This window comes from Conger conger, chromosome 2, assembly GCF_963514075.1.
Source record: "Conger conger chromosome 2, fConCon1.1, whole genome shotgun sequence".
NCBI classification, from domain to species: Eukaryota; Metazoa; Chordata; class Actinopteri; order Anguilliformes; family Congridae; genus Conger; species Conger conger.
Genome location: NC_083761.1, coordinates 43,696,078 through 43,723,133, shown reverse-complemented (window position 1 = coordinate 43,723,133; position 27,056 = coordinate 43,696,078). Strand labels below are relative to the sequence as shown.

Genomic DNA, 27,056 nt, shown 5'->3' with positions numbered 1-27,056 from the left:
TTGAAACACAAGAAATCATGTCAGGGGTGTTCAATGTTATCCAAAAGGGCCGCTGTGGGCGCAGGTTTTTATTTTAGGCTTCTACTTATCAAGGACTTGACGGAAAACCTAAATTAGTTAAGTAGTTGAATCAGGTGTCTTAGTGCTTGGCTAAAACAAAAGAACTGCACCCACACTGGCCCTATTTGGATATGATTTGGCACCCTTGCAATCCTACTCAAAATACTTCTGGCTATCTGGCAACAAGCTTAATCTAGCAGCTAGCAGAAAGGCTGCGCTACTACTGCTATTCCCTATATGGGTATATCCATGCACTGCAAACAAGTTTACAATATAATTATAATTCCTGCTAGGTAAGACCACACCAGATAAGCTAAATATCTGTATGATATTCAGATCTTAAAACCAGCTTGCAATGTTTTCCCCCTGGGGAATTCACATCAATATTATTTTCCATTCGATATAGCGATGGTGCGATTCTCTGGTCGGAGCCATAATAGGCTGGTTGGTAACTAAAAGAACCAAAAAGTTCTTGGGAATAAAATATATTACTTTAAATTTTCAAATTTTCAACATTCATTCAGCAATAGCGCATGTTTTCAAAGGCTACGGAATTCCCGCTTATCGGTTTATGAGTTCTGCGTTCAGTTGTGTAAATGTTTTACCAATAGAGCAACTGCACAGGGGTATCCCCAAGTGGCAAAAACACAAGGGCGAAGCAGCAACAGAAAATGCCGGGTGGTACAACGTTGTACCGCGGCGGCCATTTTGAAACTGCAGCTGAAATGAATTAGTCAGGCCGACGTGCTGGGAGGTGCTTCTTTGAATAGTAAATGGCACTGTTTTTCAAACCCCAACAATGAGCCACATTTTGGACTATGGTATGAATGGGAGATGCTGTGACCTCCCCCGGCCACCTCCCCCTCTGGAGCCCTTCATTTGGCCACAGCGTGCACGTGTCCCGTCAATGGACGCGATTGTCTGTGGACAAGGAGAGGAGTGTTTGCGGAGCGATTCCCTGCTCCGCCCTCCGCTGAGATGACCAAAACAGGGCCGGAAAACTAAAAAGCCACATGAAATTATCCAAACAGATTGTTTTCCGCGAATGCTACTCAGAGCTCTGCGAGGAAGGCTAATGACTTTGAAGTTGTTCCAACCCCTGCATCTCTCATGAGAAAAATGTAGCATGACCAAGGCAGTGTTAAGTCTTTTAATACATTCCTATCATTTCACATGGTCTGCAGTAGGAGCCCTTGCCTTTCTTTGGGTAGTTTCAGCGTCCTAACACTTCCTTGTCTAGGCCTCAGCAGTCAGTTGTTTTTGACACATTAATCGACTTTCCTACCCGTTTAATATGTGATGAATTGTGGGGGGGGGGGGGGGGAGGCCGAAAAGCTGACTGCCAAAACCCTAGGGACTCTCTGATCCCATTCCCCACGTGAGTCCGTCGCAAAAAGACCCAAACAGGATGTTGACCCTGAAAATAGCTTAACTGATCCTCGAGAGCGACTGGGGCTTACTCAAAGGAACAAGCGCTGAAGAGGAGACGTATAATAAGGAGACTGGTACCGGCGGTCTGCAAACCCAAACAGGAAATGAAGTGGGAGGAACAGAGAGAGACAGGAAGAGGGAGATAAGAAAAGAGGCTCTTACCCTGCATGGTTTTCCCCAGGCCCTGGCCCAGCTTCCAGCCATGCTTCTGCAGAAGCCGGTGCCCGATATTATCCTGATGGACAGAACAGAGGAGAAAAAAACCAAAAATATTCCAATAATAAGAAGGGCTTTTCCCCACAGGGCCAAATAATGTGTCAGGATGAGGAGCGGGTGGAACAAGAGCTACTGGATGGACTGTTAGATCACCTGCGATACAGTGTAATTTCAGATCCCTTTGAGTGAATCAGCATGCTGAGAGAACACGGACAGTACAGCTGGGGGGTGGGGGGTGGGGGGGAGGTGGGGGTGAGGAAGGTTGAGTGTTTGTTGGGACAAAATAATATCCCTTCCCTAGAACAGATAAGTGTTTATCCTAGAGTGTGTCCTAGCTCTCTACTTAGGGACACGGTTACCTGTTGACAGCAGTGGGCACTACATAAAACTGAGGATGTGTAGCTACAGTCCTCTAGTATTGGGGGTCTTTCTCAAGATGATGGGCAGCTTCTGTGCACAGTGTTTGGACAGGGGGGATGTCACAAGCAAAACAGTGGGGAAATAAATTCAAAACAAGAGGCAACCACTACAAAGAGCAATATGACTCAATATGGACAAAGAGGCATACATGTTCAAATATGTATATGGGGCATATACATATTTAAACCTACAACGGACATAGTCATACACAAAGAGCGAGACCTTGCATCAACACAAAGAGGTAGAAAACTCAAGCTTGAGGTGAAACCATACCCATAAGCCAAGGAGCACCGTGTGTACCGTTGCGAGAGAAAGGGCGTGGCTCACCAGTACACAGCCCTGGGGTGTGTGTGTGTGTGTGTGTGTGTGTGTGTGTGACCATGAGAACATGACAGACTACCCCTCCACTTTTGAGCAACACTCAAAAGAAAAACACAAATTAAAAACCATGAGGCACAATTTCCCCATCACTAATCACCAGATCAAATACAAAACAAAACAAAAAAATCATCCAAACAGGGTGAGGGTGGAGAGGGGGAATTCAAGACATTTTCTTTAACCGATCAGGTTTGTTTTTTTCTTAAATTAATTAAATTCAATTAAATGAAATAATAGAAATAGTACAACATGCAACTTTCTTGCTAGCAGCTAACAAAGGTAAGAACGGTGATGTTAGTCACGCACTGAATATGTTGCACATACAGAGGGAGCGAAATTAAAGAGAAGGCCTACAGAAACGATCATGATGAATGAACACAAGCACGGGGTGATGATGTACTTCACACAGTCATCTAAATGCAGAAGCCTACGGGTTTAGGACAGGACAGGCAGAGCCATGAGTAGCCAGAACCGTTAATGCGCACAGAGGGGTGCAGTTGTCGCATGCCTCAGGTGCAGCGTCTCGCCCAGCCCGTTCGCCTCCACGTGGTGCTGCAGATTGAGTCAATATTCCAGAAGAATCTTTCACTTTGTGATTCAAGCACCAAACTTGGCATGAATAATGCCTAGGACCTACTTTTTTAGAAAAGCCCAGTAGCCACCTGAAAATTCAAGATGGCGGGCATTTTTCAAGATGCCATTTAACGTGCCATTTGAGGACAATTTCATCTTCCCAGAACGGTGACCTGCTTTCGCCCAGCGCTGTGTGCACCGTGTCCCGCTTAGGGTATATGAACTGTTGCGGTTCCAAAGCGATATCGCCTTAATTTGTACGTGGAAAACCTACAACATCTTGTACCAGTTCCTTTGGTTAGAAAGGCTTGCGGCTTCCATAGGCATTCAAATCAAAGTGTTCAGTCGAGGAAGGTGTTTTACGGACGCACTTTCCTGGTTGGTTTGACAGCCTCTGAACAAGATCCGGTTTGGCATTACTGCAGGCTCTTCAGCGCACACAGTAACTACTATTCAGTTGAGGGCTTGGTCTTCCCATCACCCAATAATGTAAAACAGACCAGCGTTCTGGGGAAAAAAAAAACACGTCAAAAAGCAGCCGTCCAATTTTTGAGGAAGATTTCCACAGCATTAGAAATGCCCGGAATTGGAGTCGGAAAACAAAATTACGGAACCTAGAGCTGCAGCTTCACTAGTGGGAGATTTGATCAGGAAGTTCACTGGAGAGAGAGGGAGGAGAAGAAAAAAAAATAAAATAAATAAAAAATAAAATTAAAATAAAAACCTCCACTGCTGAACTCCATTTCTTATTTATGCCTGAATCATACATGATAACATTGCTTAATAAAACCTCTGGGCATTACCATAAACATTGTGACAGCAGGGTTGGACTCCAACCACTTCTGGTGAAGACCAGAGACCAAACATTTAGTGTTGCCATTAGATACAGGCCCTGGGAACTTTAAAGCTAATCGCTGATAGCTGTTCTGGAGACTGAAAACATCCTGCTATATGCGCGTCTTGAGGTTCCAAAAACCAACAAGACCAGTTCCAAAAAGGGTGAGAGGAACAGCAATTTCAGGCTGGGATTTGAAATGCTTCAGTGTGACAAAAGTTAATGGCTTGGACACAGAAGACACAACACGATTCAAATACCACTATTAAATGACTAGCTCAAGCATGTATGATGCACAATGTAATATAAAAGAAGTCCTAATTCACATCGTGAATTTAAATTATGATCGGGACAGTTCGAAATGATCCATCAACTGAACAAACTAGACCGATTTGGTTTGTATAACCACTGACAACGAAAATATTGCAGTATTTGAATTTTCTTGCTGATGCAAAAATTCAGTGTTGGATTAGGAACACCAGCTGCTGTGAGCTGAACAGCCTGAGGCCTCTTCGCATACAATTCATGTTACGTCTGAATGTTACTTCTCTCCGAGCCGTCATGGGTCTGGCAGGGCATCACAGAAGGGGCTCTCGAATACTTGCCATTGTAAGGGGGTTACTTAATGGAAACAAGCCTGCTAGACAGCACCTCACAAGCCCACTAATCATACACATGCATGTTTGGTCCCACCATTCTTATTTATCCCGTAGTTACTATAACATAAGATCTATACATTTTCCTTTCAATGGTTGTATCCAAAACTGACACGTTTTTACATTGTTCATTACCCGGCATTTCTAGGCCAACTATCATACTTGCAGTCCTACTGTACATTCCCACTAGCCTAATTAAGACTGAGGGCTCATGGGTGAAATAGTGTCCCTGCTGTACCACACCTCTCCTCCCTTTACAACAGACCTGGGTCAAATGCGTAACTGTTTTGGTTTGAAATAACTTTCACATTTTACTGAGCTTTACTGTATTGGAACTTACTCTCACATTGCAAACCCTACTTTCTGGACCTCCTGGTTGGTGCAATCACACCAGACCAGATCAATCAAGCACAGAATAGTATTTGAATCGAAAACAATTATGCCTTTGACCCAGGTCTGCTTTACAGTGGGGAGATGCACTCATTACAGTACTTTACTGAGGCTGGGTAATACAAGTGGCCTGAGCGTCTTCCCTATGCGTCCGCTGACTACCACTTTATCAGTGCGGTGCACTGAATCGAGTACGGACACTCCACACTCTCCTAAAGAGATCGAGCCGTTTTGACCCCGTTTGTTGCCATGGTAACACGTTCTTCCGAGATCCTCTTGGTGGAACGAGTGGTGCGACGAGTTGAACGCGCTAGCTGCCAGACTGCGAAGGCGTGCTCCTAATGCGGATAGCTGGGGGCTGACGAGAGCCCTGACAGACACCCGGGGCGTATGGGTGTCCAATTACTGCGCTGTGCTGTAGAGCGCATCTGGACTCACTGGGAGAAACAGAGGTGTGCAGCACAGAACTGCTGCACAAAACTCGCAATTTCAGGTGCACATGCACGGCTGGGTGGCGTGGGAGCAGCAGGCTCCCGCAGCTCACGGCAGAAACGGGTCGGCCTAACGGGAAGGGGGGGGGGGGGGGGGGGGAGAAGTGGGCCTTTTGTCCGCTCCAAAGTTACTGGATACTGACAGCGTTTCACTTGCAGCAAAGTCACATTTCCATTACGTCAGCTGGAGTGGAGAAGCCCTCCCATTGCCATTTGAGGACGCTGATCTCATTCTGGCCTTAATGAGCCAGCGGAAAAAAAGGAAAGGGTAACAAAAGCGGTCACGCTTCCAGCAAAGGAATAAAAAAAAATCAAACAAAAAAAAAAAATCACTGGCATTTAAAGAATATGGGGGGGGGGGGGGGGAAACAAATCTGGGGGAGCATTCCTGAGATCTGATTGGACGGGAGGCGAGGCAAGAAGGAGAGACACTGCACGGGCTGTGCGGAACGAATGGATGCACTAAAACAAACAGACAGACAGATGAAAGCAATATGCCGATTCCAATAGCAGTGCAAGTGGAGTGAAAGCATTTCCATACGAACCTGGCTTTAAAAACTGGGCTGTCAAAAGAACAGTTAAATGTAACACAATGTAAGAAACTGTCCAGTCACTAATGCTTGTAATGAAATTCATAACTTCCTTTTAATTTTACTTGCTCTCTTGCCTAGAAATGGTTATGATTGGCTAATGTAACAGGAAAAAAAGAAGAAAAAAAATATCAGGTCAGTAATTAAACTGAACAATTACCATTGAAAAAAAGAAAAAGAAGAAAAGGAAATGATTTGTAATAAATGTCAGCACTAGAAATCCCACAAGTTAAGGTTGCCGGAGTAAAGGCCATGAGCAGGGTGCTGTGACTGGCACAGTGTAGAGGAAGTTAAACCAGCACAGGGGTTAAAGCACAGAGATGAGGAGGAGAGAGAGACGGGGAGAGATATACTGGGCTGTAGTCTACGGGGCCTGCAAACGGGAGAGGACACTGTGCACTGAGCTCAGGGCAGTTCTGGGAGGGGAGCCGCAAGCCACCTCCCCATCCTCGCACCAGGAATTTACGGGGAGATTTTTCATGGAGATGGCTGGACCCTAAATCAGCTCCGTGTTTTGAGGCAGCTTCCTTTTTTTGAGAGTTAGTGTTTTTTGTTTTAAATTAGCTAGCCTCCATGTTTCTGTTCCTGTCTTGCATATTACTTTCGAGCAGGGATCTCAAACTGAAAGCCGGGAGTGCTGCTGTGTCTGTTTCTTTTTCAATTTTTCCATTTGTTTCAGATTTTTTCCCCCTCATTTTCACCCAATTTGGTGGCCAATTGTACCCACCTGTGTATATTGAGGAAACATTGCTACAACCCTGCCCCCCCAGCGCAGGAAAGAGATGGACACGCCTTCTTCAAGCCGTATCGTCTCGAGCCCCAGACTGTGACACCAGGCAATAAGAGGCGCTCGTATGCAGCGAACCTCCTCGCCGAGTCCCTCCCCCCACCGGCGGAGTGGCGGCCCGATTACGCCGCTCCCTCATGTGCCAGCAATACTCCAATCTGGCTGGACTGCCTCGGTGTGCAACTGCATCGAACAAAAGTCTGATGTCTCAGCTATGCCTGCTGGTTTTTTTAATGTGTTGCCTACTTAAGTGGTGAATTCCAGTCACTAATTGGCTGAGGAGTCTGCACATTTTGTTTCCAAAGCCTGAACTGGCTGCTTTATCATTTATGAGACTTGCTGAAAAATCGGAATTTGAGCCACTAAAAAATGAATCATCTCACCGGCTAATAATATTTTAAAAAGTATAGGAGCTATTTTTCAGTTTTAATTTAGTTGTTGAGCAAGCTAGCTAGAGCAAGACATCTCACTTTCAACCGTCCATTCAAAATAAGCGCTTTCTCTTTGAATCTTGCAATGCTACCAATGGCTGTGTAAACATTATGATCAAAAAACAACACAAATGTCAGTCAGACAATGCAGCCTCAAAAAAATTATATTGTTGTGGTTCAAGACTGGATCATATTTTGTTATAAAGTTATACTTTTTTTTTTTTTTTTTAAAGACCTCAGAACATCTGTGTTCGGCTTTTTTTAAAACAGGCAGAATCCAGCTTTAACGTGACCACTGACAGGCAAGTGCTACATGCATACTCAGTTAAAAGTGAAAAATAAAGACTGCTCCTACTATGAAACATTCAAAACCACACACAACAGCAGTCCAGAATGCACAACATTCATTGAGCTACTGATGTGGTCTTTATGGTAAACGCCTATCCCACTAACATTACATCCAACTAATTTTAAGAGAAATTGTTTTTAAAACAATTAGTTGAATACACTGGTTTGAAAATGGAAAACCCTAGTGTGTGGATTAGTAACTGAACTGCCCTGGCCAGTGATGCTGTGAATGTGTCCAGGAAGAATCGGGGGTAAACATGAACTCGCATTCATACACCAATATGCACCTACAATACACACCCCACACAAGCTCAAGCAGACGTACACAGACACGCTGGGACGGACGCGCACACAGGCATGCACGCACAGGAAGACGCACAGCACACACAGACGCTCGCATACACGCAAATGGAGAAGCATGCACGCACAAACACACACGCGTACAAACACACGCACGCTCTTAGGCGGGCAGGGTGGGCCATCGTCTTCTTTGACCGAGTCAGTTCGTGCACAGACAGACAGATGGACTGAGGATTTGGCCTGGCAGACAGGCTGGTTCTGGCTCCTGGGAGATGGGAAGGCTTTAACAGCTGCCTAATCTCACTTTACAATAACGTCACATGGGCCAATACTGTTGGGGATTTCAAACTGGGCAGTTAACAATTAGCAGCAAAGGAGGCTGGGAGAATATAAATCTCTGCTCTTTTACACACTGTCGATACATCTTACTCCATAGGAAACACACTGCACCTCGTTTGTCCTAGTTATAAGCACCGGGGGGGTGCGGGGGCCCTCAGCACATAAGCGAAAAACCATGAACTGCAGTTTGTTTATTTAACTGGCAGACTGCAAGAACATGTATTGCCAAATCAGGATCCTTAGATATCTGAAATCTAAGTCGGGTCAAAAAAACTTGTAATGAGAGGCTCTGTGTGATCCTGTTCGATCACACTGCAATATCGCCGGCTCGGCAATGAAGAGGCTCTTCTATGAACAGCCATTTTGTTTGCTGTGGCTGCTGGAGACCTTTTGTCAACTCAAATGTTCAAAGCCCACTCCCCACAAACCTTTAGAGGGGCCTTTGCTGCATGTTAGGAACAAGAGTAATGAGTCTCAAAAGCACAAATCTCTGAACAAGCGGTGGGGAAAGAGCTGGCTGTCTCAAGTGAAAAGGAGGGATATATAAAAGAATTGAAATATTCTGTCCAGTCCTCCCATGATGCAATTTACCTACAGGGAAGAGAATCTTATCATGATGTCATTTAAAAACAGGGAAGAGAGTCCTCTCTAGTAAGGAGAGTCATCATTATGTAATTTAACATTAAATGAAAACACCAACATTTTGCGAAATATACCTTTTTTCCGACTTACTCAGACGAGATGTTCGATTTTATTTTTATTTTTGTGCATTCACTGGCTCGGTTTCCATGGTAGTATAACATGTAAGCTAAGCATAAAGACTTGAAGCCTAAAGGAGTCAGTAGCCTACCAGGTATCATGTGTATTTGAAATACACATAGAGGAATAAAATGACATTGTTTTCGGATAAGTTTTACCTTTTAAAACTACCATCAGAAGGTGCGTGGATACTGCGCTCAACCAGTGGAAAACTGAAGAGGATACGTGTGTTCAGCGGTTCCAACAGTCTAACTTCTCTGAAAACATCTAGTTTAAATTTTTATCCCCGCAGGGGTATTTCAAATACACAATACCTTGTGTAAATAAGACCGCTTCAGAGCTGCTGTAAGGTGTATTTCTGGAGGTAGGCTACTGACTCCTATAGGCTTCAAGTCTTTATGCTAAGCAAACACTTCAAGCTAACACTGAAATTGAGCCATTGAATGAAATGAAAAATTAATCTTGTCTAAGTCTCGGTAAGTCTGAAAAAAGGTATATTTCCCAAAATGTTGGGTGTTTTCTTTTAAGCAAGAGAGTCCTCTCATGATGGAATTTAACTACAGGAAGAGTCCTCTCATGATGGAATATAACTACAGGAAGAGAGTCCTCTCATGATGGAATACAACTACAGGAAGAGAGTCCTCTCATGATGGAATATAACTACAGGAAGAGAGTCCTCTCATGATGGAATTTAACTGCAGTGAAGAGTCCCCCCCCATAAGGTAATTGAAAATGGAAAGGCCAAATTCTGCTCCCTCAGTTTTTTGTTAAATGGTAAATGGACTGCATTTATATAGTGCTTTTATCCAAAGCGCATTATAATTGATGCCTCTCATTCACACACACACACACACACTCACCATCTGCAACTGGCGCCCCATGCAAGGCACCAGCTCGATTGGGGTTAGGCATTTGGCACACTGACACACAAAGGGCGGGGGATTGATCCCCCAACCCACCGACTGCTAGACGACCGCTCTTACCTCCTGAGCTAATGCCGCCCGAATGAATCGTGACCTCTACCTTCAGTTCAACACCACTTTCCACCTACCAGGAGCCAGTTAACTCAGCAAACCGTGCTGTGGTCGGCCTAAAAGCCCTGATGCATGGCCTTCGGTTTCAGGGATCAGCATTTCATATCGAGCGATAAAGTATTTTTATGCTTATGGTAAGAAAGCAAAAAGCTCTTGTCGCTGATCAAACTTGAAACGGCTCCAGCCGCTGCGGAGAGTCCCGTTCCCACTAAAGCACTGAGGTAAATTGCTCTGATTACTGCAGCAGAATATTTAAACAGTGAGTGAATGCTGCAGGTCCTGACAAGGGAAAGAGCTTAAGAATCAGGACACCCTGGCTGTACTACTAATTCAGATAACAACCTTAATAAGACCATAAGTGCAATTCCGTGATGCTAATCAGTGTAAAATCCAGGTTCGGAAAGTAAAAGTAAAGTATCTTGATTTGAATAAATCGAAATAGTATTGCCACTATTCAGCAAGACGGTGCTCTGACAGTGACCACATTGACCCCAAGGCCCTGTCTGTCCGTCTGTCTGTCCGTGTGTGTCTCTCTGACCATCAAGGTTATGACTCCTGGAACATTGTGACTGTGGGTGCTTCTGAGCAGGTGCTGGACGGGGCGGGGCTGGGCAGGATTGGCCTGAGGTTGCCGTATATCTCTCGAGGGGGGAGGAAAGGTGAGAGGAACTGAATATTACCCAATTACACATGCAAGGCAAAAAAACGTTAGAGAAAAAAAAGCAGGTCCCCAAGAGTAACACAGACCTCTAGCCGCCTACGGATCACACACAATGAGTTGTGGGAGAGGTGCCGAGGGCGGAGAGCACCACACACAGCTGCTACACCTGGACTGGCAGCTGTCACCCGGGCCCTTCTGTCCTTACCTCCTCCCTGCGCCCAGACCTGCTGCCGGGGCAGCCCTGCCGGAGTCAGTCTACGATCTGCTCGCCTCCACAATCCGCTCAGGGTCCTTCCGCATCATGATTTATTGTGAAGCATCGCACTTTGCTTCCTGTAAACTTCTGAATGACGTATTCTAAATGCCGTTGCCCAATTGAAAGTACATCTGCCGGAAATACAATGTTGTCCCTTAGGTCGTGTCATAAGATCTCAGCAATGTTTCAACAATGTATGTGCAACTATTTTGCCATAACGGAGGTGCTTATTTCATTATTTAAGCACACACAGGTATAGTCTCAATGGACTCTGCAATGGCCAACACAAAGGAATGTGAGCATTAAAGTAATAAAAACAGTGATGGTCCAGTACGCTTGTGCTGTGCTCTTGGTTTCAGCTTCATGTTTCGTACATTGCCGGCCAGGAATGTACCGTCAGCGCCTGATCACTAGTCTACAGCAATCAAAATACGTCACGTCACAATACGTCACTGCACAAGGAAGATATGCAAGGACCCCGAGCAGATCGTTGAGGCGAGCAGATCGTCGGCTGACACTGGTGGCTACCCTCGGGGGAATCATGGGTGCAGGCAGCGGGGCTACAGCGTTCGGAAGCGGCCCTGGGGTCATCCCAGCTCCTTCGCACCGGGGAGTTCCACATGGGACATGGATAAAGGGACCTCCCCACACATAATGCACTCCTGCTGAGGGCTCGACACCGTGGGTGTGGGCTCTTCTGGCGCGGCCTTCTCCACATTCAGGTGTATGCGAGGGTGGAAGTGACAGCTGCCTTTCGTAGCCCACCCACTCACCCACCCCAAATAAAGCTGTGTGCAATAGCTGAGCCCTCCGCACCTCTCCATAGACAATACCACAGGAGCGAAAGGCACTTCTTCCACCCGCCAGTCAGGGCACCTCTCCGCCTCGCTCTCCTCAACGGAGGCTGAAAGTTATTTTGAGCAAGTGTTTGACTTCCCCCAACCCCCACCCCACCGTTTAACTATTTACAGTGGCTGCATGCCAGCGCTGTGAACCTGAAGATGTTCACCAACTAAAAATTATATGGAAATACTTTCATCTGCAGATAAGGCAAACTTTCAATGCAGTACCTTCAGTACGCTTCTAAACCTGGGAAAAAGCTGTTTTTCTTTACCTTCTAACTGGGTAGGCGGTGAGGGTTTAATAAGCGCAAACTAATCGGACATCACGAGTGGATGTCCACGGTATGCTTCAGTCCCAAGGGACCTTCAGTAACCAAGTGCACCTTGGACGGATCGGTTACATCGTTCAAATATAACGCAGACTGCAAGAGAACAAGTCGTGCTAACCAAATCTGCAGAACCTACCATAACTTCAGAGAAGAAACTTGAAACTGAAGAAACTTTTCTAATGACAAGTACTGGGAATACTTACATTCCATGAAAGCCTCATATTCATGCCAGCCACACGCTATATCATTAATTATGCCCTTTCGTTGGACGTTTCATGGAGAAGCCACTAGGTAATTTATAACGTTTTCTAACATCTCTGAAATGTCCAGCTGGCATTGGACATATGGATGTTTATGGATAAGTGCACGGTAGCCAATTAAATCTCAAACCCTACATATGAGATGTGGAAGTTTCATCATGTTTGCTCTTCACTAATGTATGCAAAGATTTTAGACGTATTAATATTAGAAATGAAACATTTCAGGCCTTTACCGAACACGACAAGCCTCAAACTGATGTTTAAAGATTGGTGAACTGATAAGCACTAGAGACTCGAGGACAACCGACTTCTGCGTGCACAGGCGAATACTAAGATTTATGAGCCAAGAACCGTGAATACCAATTTGACAATTAAGCTTGTGAATGAAGTAATCCTAAATTCTCAATGGCATGAGGCCTCTTGATAGTTGAGGGAGAGCGGAGAGGTGACTTTGGGCCCAGACCGGGTTGCACATTGCGATGCCTGACTGAAGCTGCCTGTGATATCATCCATGTGCCTCGTCAGCGAAAAATGCACGAGCACCATGCCAACACAGAATGACAGAGGGTACTGTACACCCAATCACTGTGTTCAGAGAGGACAGAGAGAGGAGAGAGAGAGAAAGACAGCAAGAGAGGAGACAGAGAAAGAGCGAGAAAGAGAGAGAAAAAGAGAAGCGTTTACAGGAGACCCTAGGAGATAGGAATAGGAAAGCAAGAGCGTGCAAATACAAACCGGGTCATAGCTGCTTAGCTAATTGGGGCCAATTTGCTGCAGGAGAGAAATGTCGAACACCCCAAGTTGTGTATAATACTGGTAATTTTGGAAATCACTCTCCCACTCAACACACGCGCCCACACACTGGTACGTAAATTATACTGAATTCATTCTCATTCACTCATTCACACAGAACCTCCCGCTCTCACTCACAAGCACAAACAACTAGGCACAGAATACAAGCCAGCACTCACGCCTTTCTCTTTCTCTCTCTCACTTACTCACTCACTCCCCCTCTCTGTCTGGAGTGGATACTGTGCTGACGCCCTGGTTTAGCATGTAATGTAATGCAGTGTCAGAAGCCGGGGAAGATCCTGCGTTTTTTTACAGCACGCAGGCAGTCCCCTCATAACTTAGCCATTTTAGCATTTCCAAAAATACACAACCAGGGAGACACCCGAGCCTTAGCCTATAGGGAATTTCTTCACTAGCTGGCCTCACGGGGAATTGGGCCGAGCCGGTTTTCGTCGGTTTTGCTGAGCGACGCGCAACGGCTGATTGAGAGGAGGCGGGTCGGTGCCGGTGTGTTTGACAGAGGGACAGGCACGGGGGGGAAGAAGGGTTCGCACAGAGCAGCCTGGATAGAGCCGGGGAGGGCCTGCCGCTAGTAAGACAGGCTAATGGAGTTTAACCTACTTACAGAGGCTGCCTCCCCGCTCGGCCCGTGGCTCAAGGACGTTTCTGAATACGGCACGTGCTCCCGGAGCTCAGCTGAAGCCTTACCGTCAAAAAGCTTGTCTGGAGCCATTTTATCAGATTCGCTTTGAGGGCCTGGAAAATCTAGCTCAAGCCAATTAGATTAAGTACTTACGGCAATGGCCCTATGACTCCGATGGAGAATTGAAGGAGGCCTTTGCACAGGGCACTGGGATAAGGAATTTTACTGTAAGAGGTTTTCCATCTGTGTCCTGGTCCGGGGAATTGAGAGGCTGTGTGCCAAATGTGCCATGTTGGTACCAGGGAATGGAATAAAACTTTGTTGCATGAAGTAAATTTCCGATGCAATCCCATTAAGGAGAACCATCTTAACTGGCTCCTCTGTGCCCCGCACATGTGAACCATGCCTTAGACTAATGATGCGTTACAGCTAATTATAAGCTACAGCATGCCTGTGACAGCACAGGGCCAACGAGCAGGCTTCAGATGAGACTGTGCCATGTGTGTTTATTAATCCTGCCGTAATAGCGTCATGTATGCACGTTATATCAGTGAGATGAGACTGTGCCATGTGTGTTTATTAATCCTGCCGTAATAGCGTCATGTATGCACGTTATATCAGTGAGATGAGACTGTGCCATGTGTGTTTATTAATCCTGCCGTAATAGCGTCATGTATGCACGTTATATCAGTGAGATGAGACTGTGCCATGTGTGTTTATTAATCCTGCAGTAATAGCGTCATGTATGCACGTTATATCAGTGAGATGAGACTGTGCCATGTGTGTTTATTAATCCTGCCGTAATAGCGTCATGTATGCACGTTATATCAGTGAGATGAGACTGTGCCATGTGTGTTTATTAATCCTGCCGTAATAGCGTCATGTATGCACGTTATATCAGTGAGATGAGACTGTGCCTTTTGTTTATTAATCCTGCCGTAATAGCGTCATGTATGCACGTTATATCAGTGAGATGAGACTGTGCCTTGCGTTTATTAATCCTGCAGTAATAGCGTCATGTATGCACGTTATGTCAGTGAGATGAGACTGTGCCATGTGTGTTTATTAATCCTGCCGTACTAGCATACAGCCATGTTGTAAATGTACGAATTATTTATTTTTGATTCTTATTATTTGCCATTTAAAATTGTTTCAGGACAGTATCCACTCCATTTGCAAACAATTAGTCCGCACTCGAAACATTCCTATCAGTAGAAAAATAAGGGACAAGGGAGAAAAAAAAACAATCACAATATAAACAAAATAAATATATGCAGAGAAACAAAAAATACAGATTGTAAAATTATCCTATATCTTTGTGAACAAAGCTAACACTGCCTAGAGATTCTGATCAAGAAAAAAAAAAGAACGGACATGTGGAAGGTCTAAAGAGGTCTAGGTGGGCTATGCCAGTTGAAAGCTACGATTGAGACAGGAAGTGGGTGGGGGGGGTATCAATGACACAAAAGGTTGGGGGAGGGGTGGCGGTGCTCCTATCCCTAGCTGGGCAGTCATCCATCCTCACACACTTTCCCCAGCCGGCCTGCTCCTAAGCGCGGGTGACGGGCGGGGCCTTACCGATTCTATGGGCTTGTCCAGAGAGGCCTGCTCCAGCTCCAACTGGCCCTCTTCATATTGGTCGAAGTGATTTCCCCCCTGCAAGGCAAGAGCAGGGAGAAGTGGTGAGAACAGAGAGGTGGCAGTACGTCGCTTAACGGAAAACTCCAACCTGCAATTAAAATGAGCATACTGCCGATGTAAAACCCAGGCCCCATTTTCCCAATTTGTGGAGCGTTTCAGTTTTTCGAAGTGAAATTCGAGTGCGAGACAAAGTGACATCATGTGGTGATACTGCCATAGCAGGAACACTAGAGCTGAAATGGACAGTTCACCCAACAATTAAATTCAGTTTCCACTTAGCCAGAGTACTATCTATTCCCCCAGATAGTTGTGTAGAGTGTAACATTCTAGATTTGGCTACTTTTTTTAGTCACAGTTATATAATGATAAATAGTTATATAGTGATATAAGGTACCTTATCTTCTCTGGTAATCAATCTGCTGACAAAATTGACGTTACAAAAACAGACAACTTTTTCCAAATATGCCACCAAACATCAACAGAGCTCAAAAATGCACATTTTAATAAAGAACGATTTCTCCTACTGTGGGAACGGTGCCAACGCACGCAGAAGTTTCCACGAAAGCACACCAGCATTCTGAGGCAAAGTGTCTGCATTCTTTATTGTCCGACATTGTGAGCCAAATGCATTGTCTTGGCCCAACTTTGCTTAAGTTCACAGCTGGCTAAAACACTGATCAAAACTTGTACTTGTGCAGACACAGTTGCAGAGTTTTTTTAAATACAGGTTAATGTAGCAATGAATTCCGCAATACAACACTGGTTATAAAAGAACAGTCGTCAGAACATGTAGCAGGTTTGCTGCTGAAGAGTGAGATTTAGACTGACAAACAACAGTGAATCAGGGGCGGCCTGTAGCGTAGTGGTTAAGGTAAATGACTGGGACACACAAGGTCAGTGGTTCTAATCCCGGTGTAGCCACAATAAGATCCGCACAGCCGTTGGGCCCTTGAGCAAGGCCCTTAACCCTGCATTGCTCCAGGGGAGGATTGTCTCCTGCTTAGTCTAATTAACTGTACGTCGCTCTGGATAAGAGCGTCTGCCAAATGCCAATAATGTAATGTAATTTGAATCTCCACAGGCCTCAATTTGAGCATTTACATGTCAGCACTTTGTTCCGTTCCCAAAATTCCCATGAGCAAGAGAAACCCAGAAAACCTCCTGCAACACCGTGCCCTACAAAGAAATAAATGGAAAACTAAAACCAACATTAAAAATGCACATCTCACTGAAGCATGAAATATTTAAACACGGTTTTCCATAATATCCTGCGCCTCTAAGGTGAAACGTACCTCTACCACAAGTGGACACTAACGCAAGCGCATACCCTCGGCATGGCCTGCAGATGCTGTCGCTCTGGGAAACAGGACGGGCTGCCTCCTGCCTCCACCTTCACTGACTGAACGGAGATGGTTATGTCACAGCAGCATGGGGGGGAAGCGGTAGGCGGGAGCACCTCACCTCAGAACGCTATACTACTGTTCTTTGCCGGGGGACTTATGGAAAAGTACCAAAACAAAGAGAGCAGGCATATCATATGCTGTCGTCTTCTGGGCCTTTACAGAAATGGGAAAATACCGCAACCATGTGCCCCCTGGACTTGACAAGAAAAAATATTGATTTTACATGGTGAGACATGTAATACTATGAACTATCACAATGGAATAGCTACGCTGCACCAAAACACAAGAAATTGCTATAAAAGCTAGCATGCAAGATCTAAAATCTAAAGTCAGTCTAAACATTAGACAAGGAAGAGAGATTTTTTTTATAACACAGATGAAGCGACCAATAATTAAATACACCAAGGAGCAGAATACTAATTACCATAATTGTTTTTGGCAGCCCAGCATGATGCCTTATGGACACAGGACAGGGAGACTGTAAAGGGCATAATCTTATTTTGATGATGCAGTGAAGGTCAAGCTACATCTTCATTACAGAGCCTCACCATCAGCGAGCTGTTCTACGAATTAATTAGATTTGTTATGGATGTGGTCAATATTCGGTAGCGTGTACCGATTAAGGCGATGTTCAAAGACCTCATAACAAAGCCACCTATTATAATAAAAACAACAATATGCCTTCCTTATGGGCACAAATGACCGTAGACGGTACAACCTCTGACAGTAGCTCCCTGGTCAGTCCAGACTACTGCGCTTTAATACACCGTCAGGCCATTAGAGAGACCGCCTCCGTGTAGGACGGAGACTGCAATTTACGAGTGTGCAGCACTGGGCCGCCCAGCTGCTGCGGACCGCTGTGGGATGAGCTCACCTCCCTGCGGCGGTTGTTTTTATTCTCCCCACTCCACAGCGGGCGGGAGAAGGAAACAAAACACAATGCGGAAGAGGGGTTACCGCCGCGAGGGTCCTGTCCGTCAGCAACACGACGTGACAACGTGAGTTTCTGCAAACGCTATGCTCTTCTCCAGCTCAGTACTGTTCTTTTCAGTTTCGTCTTAAACATTAACGTAAACTCGCCGTGTCCTGAACACCAAGTGAAGTAAGCAAAACAAGAGACACCATTGTGTCGTAGCAATGAAAATGGTGCATAAAAAGCATTTTAACAACAGTTCAACCCTTCATTTATATTGGCCACAAGATCCTCATTCTGTAAGGTCAACCCAGGAAACAACAAAACTGGCTACACTGCGATGAGAAAAAATAAATGAATAAAATACTTACTGAATCTAAACCTGACATCTATACCGTGGGCCTCTTCCCCAACAGAAGGCTGGTCATGACCTCTGGGGCTCTTTTCCACCATCAAAATCCTGGTCGCCTTACACCTCTGTGGATTTTGAAGCTGGAAGCTAACCCTTTACCTGTGGATGAGTTCCTGAAGCGAGAAGTCGGTCACCCCACATTAACCTCTGTGGGTCAGCTCCCACAGCAGGGAGCCCTGCCGGATCTCAGAGGCGGGCAGAGCTGTGCCCTGTGAATACGGAGCGTGAGCGCGGTGCCCGGAATGGAGATGCCTCCAGCGCGTTTGTCCCGGCTGTGGCATCGAGGAGCTGCGGGGAGATTGAACTTCACCGGGCGCTTCCATGTCTGAAAACAGCGTTTTCTGAGAAGCAAAGGAACGGTCAGGAGGGGTAAACGCCTCCTAAACGCCGAGCGATGAACGGGACGAGCCGCTGAGCGATCCCTTCATCCGTCACACGTTTCTCTGCGCCAGTACAACAGAAGCTTTTAACCAAAATAAATGAGACTAGACTGCAGAGAGTATATTTTACACTTTGAGGCCGAAGCGACAGAAGGAAATGGTTATGTCAGCCACAGAGATAGGCTTTACCTAAATAACTAACTATGGTCAGACTATAGCCTATATTAGTCGAAAAAAACTTAAGAGGCCAGACTGCTACCCATGAAAAACATTGACGGGAACCTTGAACAGCTAGAAAACTCTTACGCTTAATTTTACATGCAGTTTTTCTTTATATTTTCTGAGACAGAGAGAGTAGAAACCGCAACTACCTTACCAGTGACACACTGACAGCTTATTCACGATATGCAAATTGAACAATGCACAAGGGAGTCAAACCCCCAATTTGAATAAGTGCATACGTGCAGTGGGGCTGCTGGGCTCTTGTGAGCAGGGACAACTGAAATAAAAGGCCAAACGGGCATGAACAGAATATAAATGAAAGGGTTTCTCAGTAGCAGCTACACTCCAACTGCAGCAGTAGAAGCTGTGAACTTGAGTGCCCACTGCTTACTTTAAACAATGAGTACAAGTTCTAAATTAAATTTTTCAATGAACTAAAATGGAGGCACAACAACCTCAACCACATTATTTCCTTTACTGGCAGTTATATTTTACTTTAATCACAGGACCTACAGTCTATGCCAATGAAGCACCAGGCCGGTCGGTTACCAGTCAGTCCCTAGTTTAACAGTCTCTCAGTAATGACAGCCTGCAATGGACCCTCTCCAAACATGCAGCTGAAGACTGAGTGGGGAAAAAGCCCAAGAGTAAGGCTCCTTCCCGCTATCATGATTAATAATTTTAAAATAGTTCAAGAGGACTTTCCCATTGAGGCAACAGGCCAATTCAGAGCATTTAAATTAAAAAAATAATAATAATAATAATAACAGGTGTGGGCACAAGGAGGGTTCAGAAGGCTTCACTGAAGGCAACTAATTGGTTGCAGTATTTTTCATTCCTCCATAGCGGTCTCTATTTTTTTTTTTCTTTTACTGTAACTGGAGCAAGAGTCAATGAAATTATTAACTAAATGACTGCAAGTGGATGGAAAATCCAGATCTGGAACAGTACAGAGAAGAAATAAATGCAGAATTACTGAAGATGTGATGTATGGCTTCAAAACCATATGTTCTGTATTGAGTCTTTTTATTTTTTTATTTTACATTCGATCAAGGCAGTATCAACAATATGCAAATTACTTATATTAAGTCCTCTAGAAATTGCCAAATCTAAGGTTTGACCAGGGTAGTGGGTTAAAGCCAAGTTGGGTAAAAGCCATGGAATTTAGTCGGGTCGAATAGTTCAGAAGCCTTAAGGGTCATTAACAATATCTACATGTGAATTAAATTCTCTAATGATGAAAATTCCACCAAAAGGCAAACAAACAAGTAATGGATAAGCCTTATGTATTGTTAGGTGGCCTGTACACTGCCAGCACTGGGGGGGCTCACGGAGTTGACAGCAGGAGTATGAGTTATGGGTTTCTTAAAACTGTTTCAGGAGATAAGTCTACATAATGAGTTAGCGAGTGCTTATGTGCTACGTCCCCCAGGCAGTTGAGCTAGGGTGCCTTATGGTGACTAATTGTGATGGTGAAGAATAATTTGTTGTGTCCAGACTTAGATGTTAGTCAGGTGAGTGGGGCAGTGTGTATTTGGAATATGTCTGCTGGGTGGACGCCATCTCTATTAAAGAAAAAGACAGGCGCTCCCAAAACCAGGTTAAAATCCTGAAAGCTCACATGAATATTGAGGTAATTGAGGTACTTGCTGTTCTCAGGAATGGGGCGTCCATCGGGGGCAGGACAGAAAAAGAACTGGGGCGGCATCGCTCCAGATTGAGGAGGGGGTGGGGGCGGTGTTGACTTTGGCTCACAATTCCCCACCACTATCCCACACTGCAACACATCGCTACTCTATGGCTGCCCCTAGCTTCCCTGCATTACCGCAGCAGGGTGGGTAGCCTACAGTCACACGGTGCGCTACAGGCTCTTACTAAGAGCTCTGCCATAACTGCGGCTTTCAACCACTCAACAGAAGAGGCTTCATTTTCTCCTCCTCTAAACTTTTGACTCATATTAAAACAATCAGTCCATCAAATCCAACCACAGGCCCATTAGCTGCTCCGACTTAAGTTATCCTCAGTGTCCACATAAAGACAACAATGAACGAACACTCCTTCTCCACGCATAAACACACAGCGAGAGAGAAACGAGAGAATTTGAAGGAAAAGGTAGTAGCGCAAATGCTGGGAAGATATCCCCCAGGCCCTTCTTTACAGGACTCATGACATCTCTCACAACCTCTGGCCTTAGGGTTCTCCCCTGGGAAAACACAGCAAGAGATGATACGGCCAGTCTCCTTCCTTATTCTACAAGACAAAATGAAGAATTACATCCCTCTTCATTTCCCCTCAATTCATTTTACACACATTTTCAGACCATGTCTTTGTTTCCCAAAAAGGCAGTGAACCTCTCGCCCTGCTTGGCCAGTCTAAGCACTGCCCACAGCAATGTAAATCTGCAGTGGGAAGACTGCCTGCCATCATCAGACCAAGATACTCTTACCAGTGTCTGCAAATTTCAAGTTGATGTTCTCTATGTATAAACAAACATTACAAACTCTTATTTTTAGAAGTATGTTAAATAAAATGTGTACAAAACAAAAGAAGCAGATGTCATGCCTTACGACTGCTTGCAGATGGGAAATGGTAAGTCGGCATTTATGTAGCACCTTTATTCAAAGTGCTGTGTAATTGATGTTTCTCATTCTCCCACTCACACACACATCAATGGCGATTGGCTGCCAGGCAGGGCTTTGACAGACCCAGGGCAGGATGGAACCAGCAACCCTTCGACTGCCAGACGACTGCTCTTACCTCCTGAGCCAATATCGCCCCCCTATCTGCAAAAGGCAGAACATACCGTCCTGTGAGATAGGCCTTGCTTTGCACATAACACCTAATCTCTTAGGAGTGAAGATTTCACTGGATTCAGACAACGCATCTAGCAATGGCTGAAGGGAGCTGAAAAACAGGACTGGCCAGCTGGGTGTAAGGAGGACATCCATCTTCGGCTCTCGGTGTGGGTGGTAACAGTAGGGGTGAGTCAAATCTGAGCAATAGTGTGCAATATCCCAATGGCAAGAGCCACTTCAAAAGACAGGACAAGCCCTGTAAGATCAGTAAAACAATCTGCTCTGCAGAATTTGCAGGATCCATTCTGTTACGGTGAAACATGAGGGGCACTGGTCACTATCAAAGTGCAAAAATGAAACTCAATTTCATAAGAAGTTCATATGTTCTGTGTTGGCTCTATTCAGAAAATTATCAGTCTGGGACCTTATAGATGTTTGAAATTAAGGCTGGGGGAGATTTGCCCGGGGGGGGGGGGGAGGTCAGTCAGTCAGAAATCGATCACTTTCTGACCTCACCCTTTGTTCATACAGCGCACTTGGACAGTGGTACAATTTATGTTCTTTTGGCTCTGTCCACCAGCAAATTGGATTTGAAATGAAACAATATGAGGTTAAAGTGCAGACTGTCACCTGTAATTTGAGGGCATTAATCGATATCGGGTGATCCTCGTAGGAATTGTATCCCTCCATTTCAGGGAACCAAAAGTAATTAGACAGTTGGCTTCTCAGCGGTTTCTGATTAGTCAGGTGTATGCAATTGCTTCCTTAGTGCCTGTATAAGAAAGCTTTCCATATATAGTCTCAATTCTAGGCTATTGATTGCCTTTGGAGACTGTTAGTGGTGTTTGTCAACATGTGGACCAGAGTTGCACCAATAACAGACAAGGCATTATGAAAAATAAAAATAAATAAATAAACAGGCAGTGACATAGGCCAAACAATAGGCTTTATAAGAAGGCGAGCATAGACAATCTCAGTAATTGCAAATTGACTGGTAGGCCAAGGTAGTAACCAAATAATTATCTTCATAAAAAAGAAAAACCCAAAAAACCTGCCCAACAGATCAGAAACACTTTTCAGAAGGCAGGTGTGTTAGGGACTACTCTCCAGAGACGACTTCACTAACAGACCTCCAGAGGCTACACAGCCAGATGCAATTTCGATAGGACAGAAAAGAGCCGGAAGAGTTCTGTTGGGGACAGATTAGACCAATGTTGACTTCTATCACAGTAGTACATCGGAGTACAGAGCCAAAAGAACAGAAATAGTACCACTGTCCAAATACTTGGACTTGCACTGTACATGTTAACCAACTGTATGAGTGTGTTAGAATGTGGTCTGATTAACCACAATGACCAAACATTCACCTCCCTACCTACAGACACAGATCTGTTCATAAATAAACAGTATGATTCTTAACAGAAACCTTACAAATGAGATTGTCTACAATTTCAATACTTTTAATCGAAAAAAGTGCATGTCAGGCAATTTAAGAAATTAATTCTAAGAAAGACATTGGGGGATATTGTGAAGTACTCCATTCCAACAACAGGTATATTATTGTCCTTTGCATAGAGGTACAATTGATGTGGAGTCTGTATTTGGTCCTGACATGGGCATTGTAAACTAGCAGTAGTTGCCAGACATTTTATCGTAGAAAACCCTGGGAGTTTTACTAGCTTTCTTTCAAGGAATTGTGTCTCATACCGCAGTGGTGTCATGGGTCAAGCGTTTCCCTCACAAAATGATGAATGGTGGCTTGCGACTTTTTCCCAATGGTGAGACTAAGCAAAACCTCCAACCACCAGGACTTAATTGTATTTCAGGATCTCATTCCTCAGCTGCTTATACTATTGCCTCTGCAAGAAGATGATTTCTGAATGCATCAATGACCTGATCAGCAGGCTCAGAAATTTACTTTGATGTATCTAAACTCCACCGTATCCAGCAAAGTGTTCCTGAAGAAAAATAAAAAGCTCCTGAAGAAAAGTTTTAAAGTTTTAATGATGGGCAGGCTTCACACTTTCCTAAATGGCGAGCTTCATCAGGATGACAACACGAGGTGAGAGACAACCAATATTTTAGAACTTTTGCCAATCTGTGTATATGTTACCACGCTACCACAGGTAAATCAAAACTTGCTTGCAGCTGCTATTGTCTTACAGAAAAACCAATGGGAACACAAACTTAGATAGACATAGCTAGCTGTAATCTGCAATCACTAGTGTTAAATTAGATTACCGCCCAATTTGCCAATTCTACAAAAATGTTTTTGATTTCTGCTCATTTCATTCATTGATAGCAAGGGGAGTAACTGTCAATTTTAAGTATGCATTTTGATAACTGGTTCCAGCTTTACTGGAAATATAACAAGCCATATAATTCACAGTGGACAATTTCTTGCATGGGATTAGGCTTCCAGGGACAGAGAAAATGCAAAGAAAGAAAACGCCAGGACCAACAACATAACTAATGTAGCCAGGTACCCAGTGTAAAAGAAATCTGATTAAAATTCCAGCAACATTGCACTACTCAGAGACACTCACTTAGAAAACTGCACTGACAAGCAAATCTGTAACATGCACCAACAATGCAAAGAAAAGACCCTCTTGGGGAAGAGGAAATTCAAATAAACACACTGACTGCTTAGCTCCTAATGATGGTGGATTGTTTATTTAACATTGACTTGAGTGTTTGTGCCAGAGAACTCAACTTCATGCAAAAATCAGAGGTCGAAACCACCGTCTCACAGCCTGAGAGTTGTTGCAGTTTCAGGGTGACACTGCTAAAAAAAAAAACATGACAGGGGTAAAACAATTACCAGGTCAAATAGGACATTTCATTAACACAGCTCATCCAACCCCATGATGTCCTTTTTAAATAATAAAGCTAGGACTTTAGGTCAAATTACAATCAACAATGCACAGCTGTCATTTTGAGATACTACACAAAAATTAATACACAAGCACTAATAATGACATGATAAAGGGAAGCGGAAACCATACTGTTTAAAAACGAAACCCCGCAAATATCACTTCTTCATTTTATGATCCGGCTCAAGAGTCAGTACATTTTCAGCCACGCGAGTAGATAGTGAAGATGGCTTTGTGTAGTCATACTCGACTATTGGAGCATGGTTAATTTTTCATTCTTATTCAGCCCATGAACGCTAATCAAGCCATATTACATGCATTACTTCCACAATAAGCATACTTACTATGCTTTTTTTATTTTTTATATAAAATATAAAGCGAATTTAATGCCACTATAATGCTGGATATGGTGATCGGTGTGTCATTCAGCCCATCGTAATTAACCAACATCTGCACAAAACTGAAGACTGGGGGTGTCAGAAAGGGTGCTTGATGCACCCTGGTAACATGCAGAATGGCCGCAGCAATGAAACAACCGCACAGTTACGCAACAAAAATCAGGTGAACTTTCGCATTTATATAGCACATTCACTCTGAGACACAGCGGGGACATCGGGCTGACACACAAACCAGAAATTAACAGAGCTGAAGGAGAACCAAGATCCCGACTGGACTGACGCTACCAAGAAGACCTGCGTGTGCAGCAGGTTGACAGCGCTCTGCCCCGCCGCTCACTGCACCGGACAGAGAGCGTATCTGGCACAGAATGGCGTCATTTCACAGAAGAAAGATGGGTGCCCTCAGAGCACTGTGTCTTGTACTGTCACTCGCCTTGATGCCAAAGGGGGGGGGGGGGGGGGGGGGGGGCTCTGCTCCGGCCAGCCTTGTGCAGTGTCTATGTCAGTCTTGGCAAAGATTTTTGGACCTTGCAGTTTCCTGTGCAGAAGAGCTGAGATGGGAATTACTGGGATGACGCATCTGAGTAAGGTCTGCATTAGAGCGAAATAGCGCAGGCTATTACAGGTTACAGTGCGGCGTTTAAAGCCAATGCAGTTGGAGGACTCCATCTTCGAGCTCCAAGGTACAGTCCGCCCTGAAATAAGACTGCCACCCCAGGGAGGTCACGCCATTTTTGCAAATATAAACCAAATACTTGCAAATACTTCTCTGAAAGTACTTCTCGGCCCTGCACGTCCCTGTTGCACTTAAAACACAATTAAATGCTTAATTTAGCTCATACGTGAATTTAAAATTATGCTAATCCCCTTTACATGAGAAACAATGGTCATTATGCAGCATTAGGAAAGAACAGGAACATTACAGTAAACAGATAAGAGATGAAGCATTTCCGAACTCAGGGTTTCAACAGAACTGGTCTCAAGTGACATTACGGTGGCAGGCATATTTTATCATTCAGTGGGAGCAGGTTTACAGTTTATTAAGGAAAAGATTTTGTTGTTCAAACTTAAGTCTGACTTATAGTCAAAGCAAGTACATCCTTGTGACAGAGGTGCGTAGCATACACAAGCAGTCGCCCTCACGGTCCTCGACTACATGCAGTCACTCAGGACCAAGGATCATAACCCATATCCACAGGCGGGGAGCACATGCATAATAAAGCTTTGCAGGAAGCTTCAGTGTCTGAAGAGAACATGGCATCAATAGAGGAATGCATACCACTGTACATTATAAATTCTTCAATATATTCTGGCCTGGGAATGTATTCATGTCGAAAGTCGGGCACAATTCCTCATATTAATCAGGCAAATGGACTTGTTGTTTATCCCATGCTGTAATTCGCTCTGGATAAGCGTATCTGCTAAACGTACGTAATCAGTCAGCTAACCATCAGTGGTCACGTACCTAAGTACTAGCTAACCCGAGACCACTGACAGATTGGACTGTGGCTCCAATATGATGAAACACCTAGCCACCTAGTTAGTTAGACACAGAGCCAAATATATTTACAAGATGCCATTGTATTGTGATCATTTAGCTCACCAGGAATGGCATAAAACAAAAATCAATGCAGGGTATATGCTGGTAATCTAAGTCGACAACTCGGCAGTTACATTATATTTAGACATTATATATGATATTATACATTTATATGATATATTTAATATTAACTTAATTTATACAGCACTTTTCAGACCATGGCGCTCAATGCACTTTCCAAAAAGAAAAAGTAGAAAAAAGGAATAAAATAAACCAAGATAACACAATAAGGTAAAAATCTGACCATAGACAGCATTGAGAAGCGTAAGAGCATATTGAGAAGCACAATAAAATAGAATAGATCAAATTAAAATATAATTCATCATTTATAATGAAAACATGAGATGATTCCAACATGACATGATTCCGACAAAAAGACAACAAAGCAAAAGCAAGCAGATAAACAGACTTACTATGAGCTACTGGTCCTAAAAGCTCCCACAAAAAACAAGAACGGGTTTCACCCTGCAAAGACAATTTGGAAGAGTCTGCTAATTCCAGAGAGGATTCAGTATGTACTCAACACACATCTAACCAACAATGGTTTCTTTCTATAATTTATTTATTACATTACCCACTCGTCGTGTCATTGTATTGG

General features: G+C 44.3%; 1 protein-coding gene across 5 annotated transcripts in view; it reads right to left on the bottom strand.

Moving 5' to 3' along the window:
* The window catches only part of gpatch8 (G patch domain containing 8), a 58,148-nt gene that overhangs the window by 28,522 nt on the left and 2,570 nt on the right, over window positions 1-27,056 (bottom strand). For 2 of the 5 annotated variants that reach the window (XM_061226012.1, XM_061225995.1), the window contains exons 2-5: window positions 15,400-15,477; window positions 13,122-13,157; window positions 5,996-6,013; window positions 1,654-1,726 (exon numbers count right to left, since the gene is read on the bottom strand). Coding sequence is in view for 3 of the 5 variants with exons in the window: in XM_061225995.1 (XP_061081979.1) it covers window positions 1,654-1,660 (7 nt within the window). In the remaining 2 variants the exon portion in view is untranslated. Of the gene's footprint in view, window positions 1-1,653; window positions 1,727-5,995; window positions 6,014-13,121; window positions 13,158-15,399; window positions 15,478-27,056 lie in introns of those variants that run through there. The other 3 variants (XM_061226002.1, XM_061225986.1, XM_061226022.1) reach the window with 3 other exon arrangements.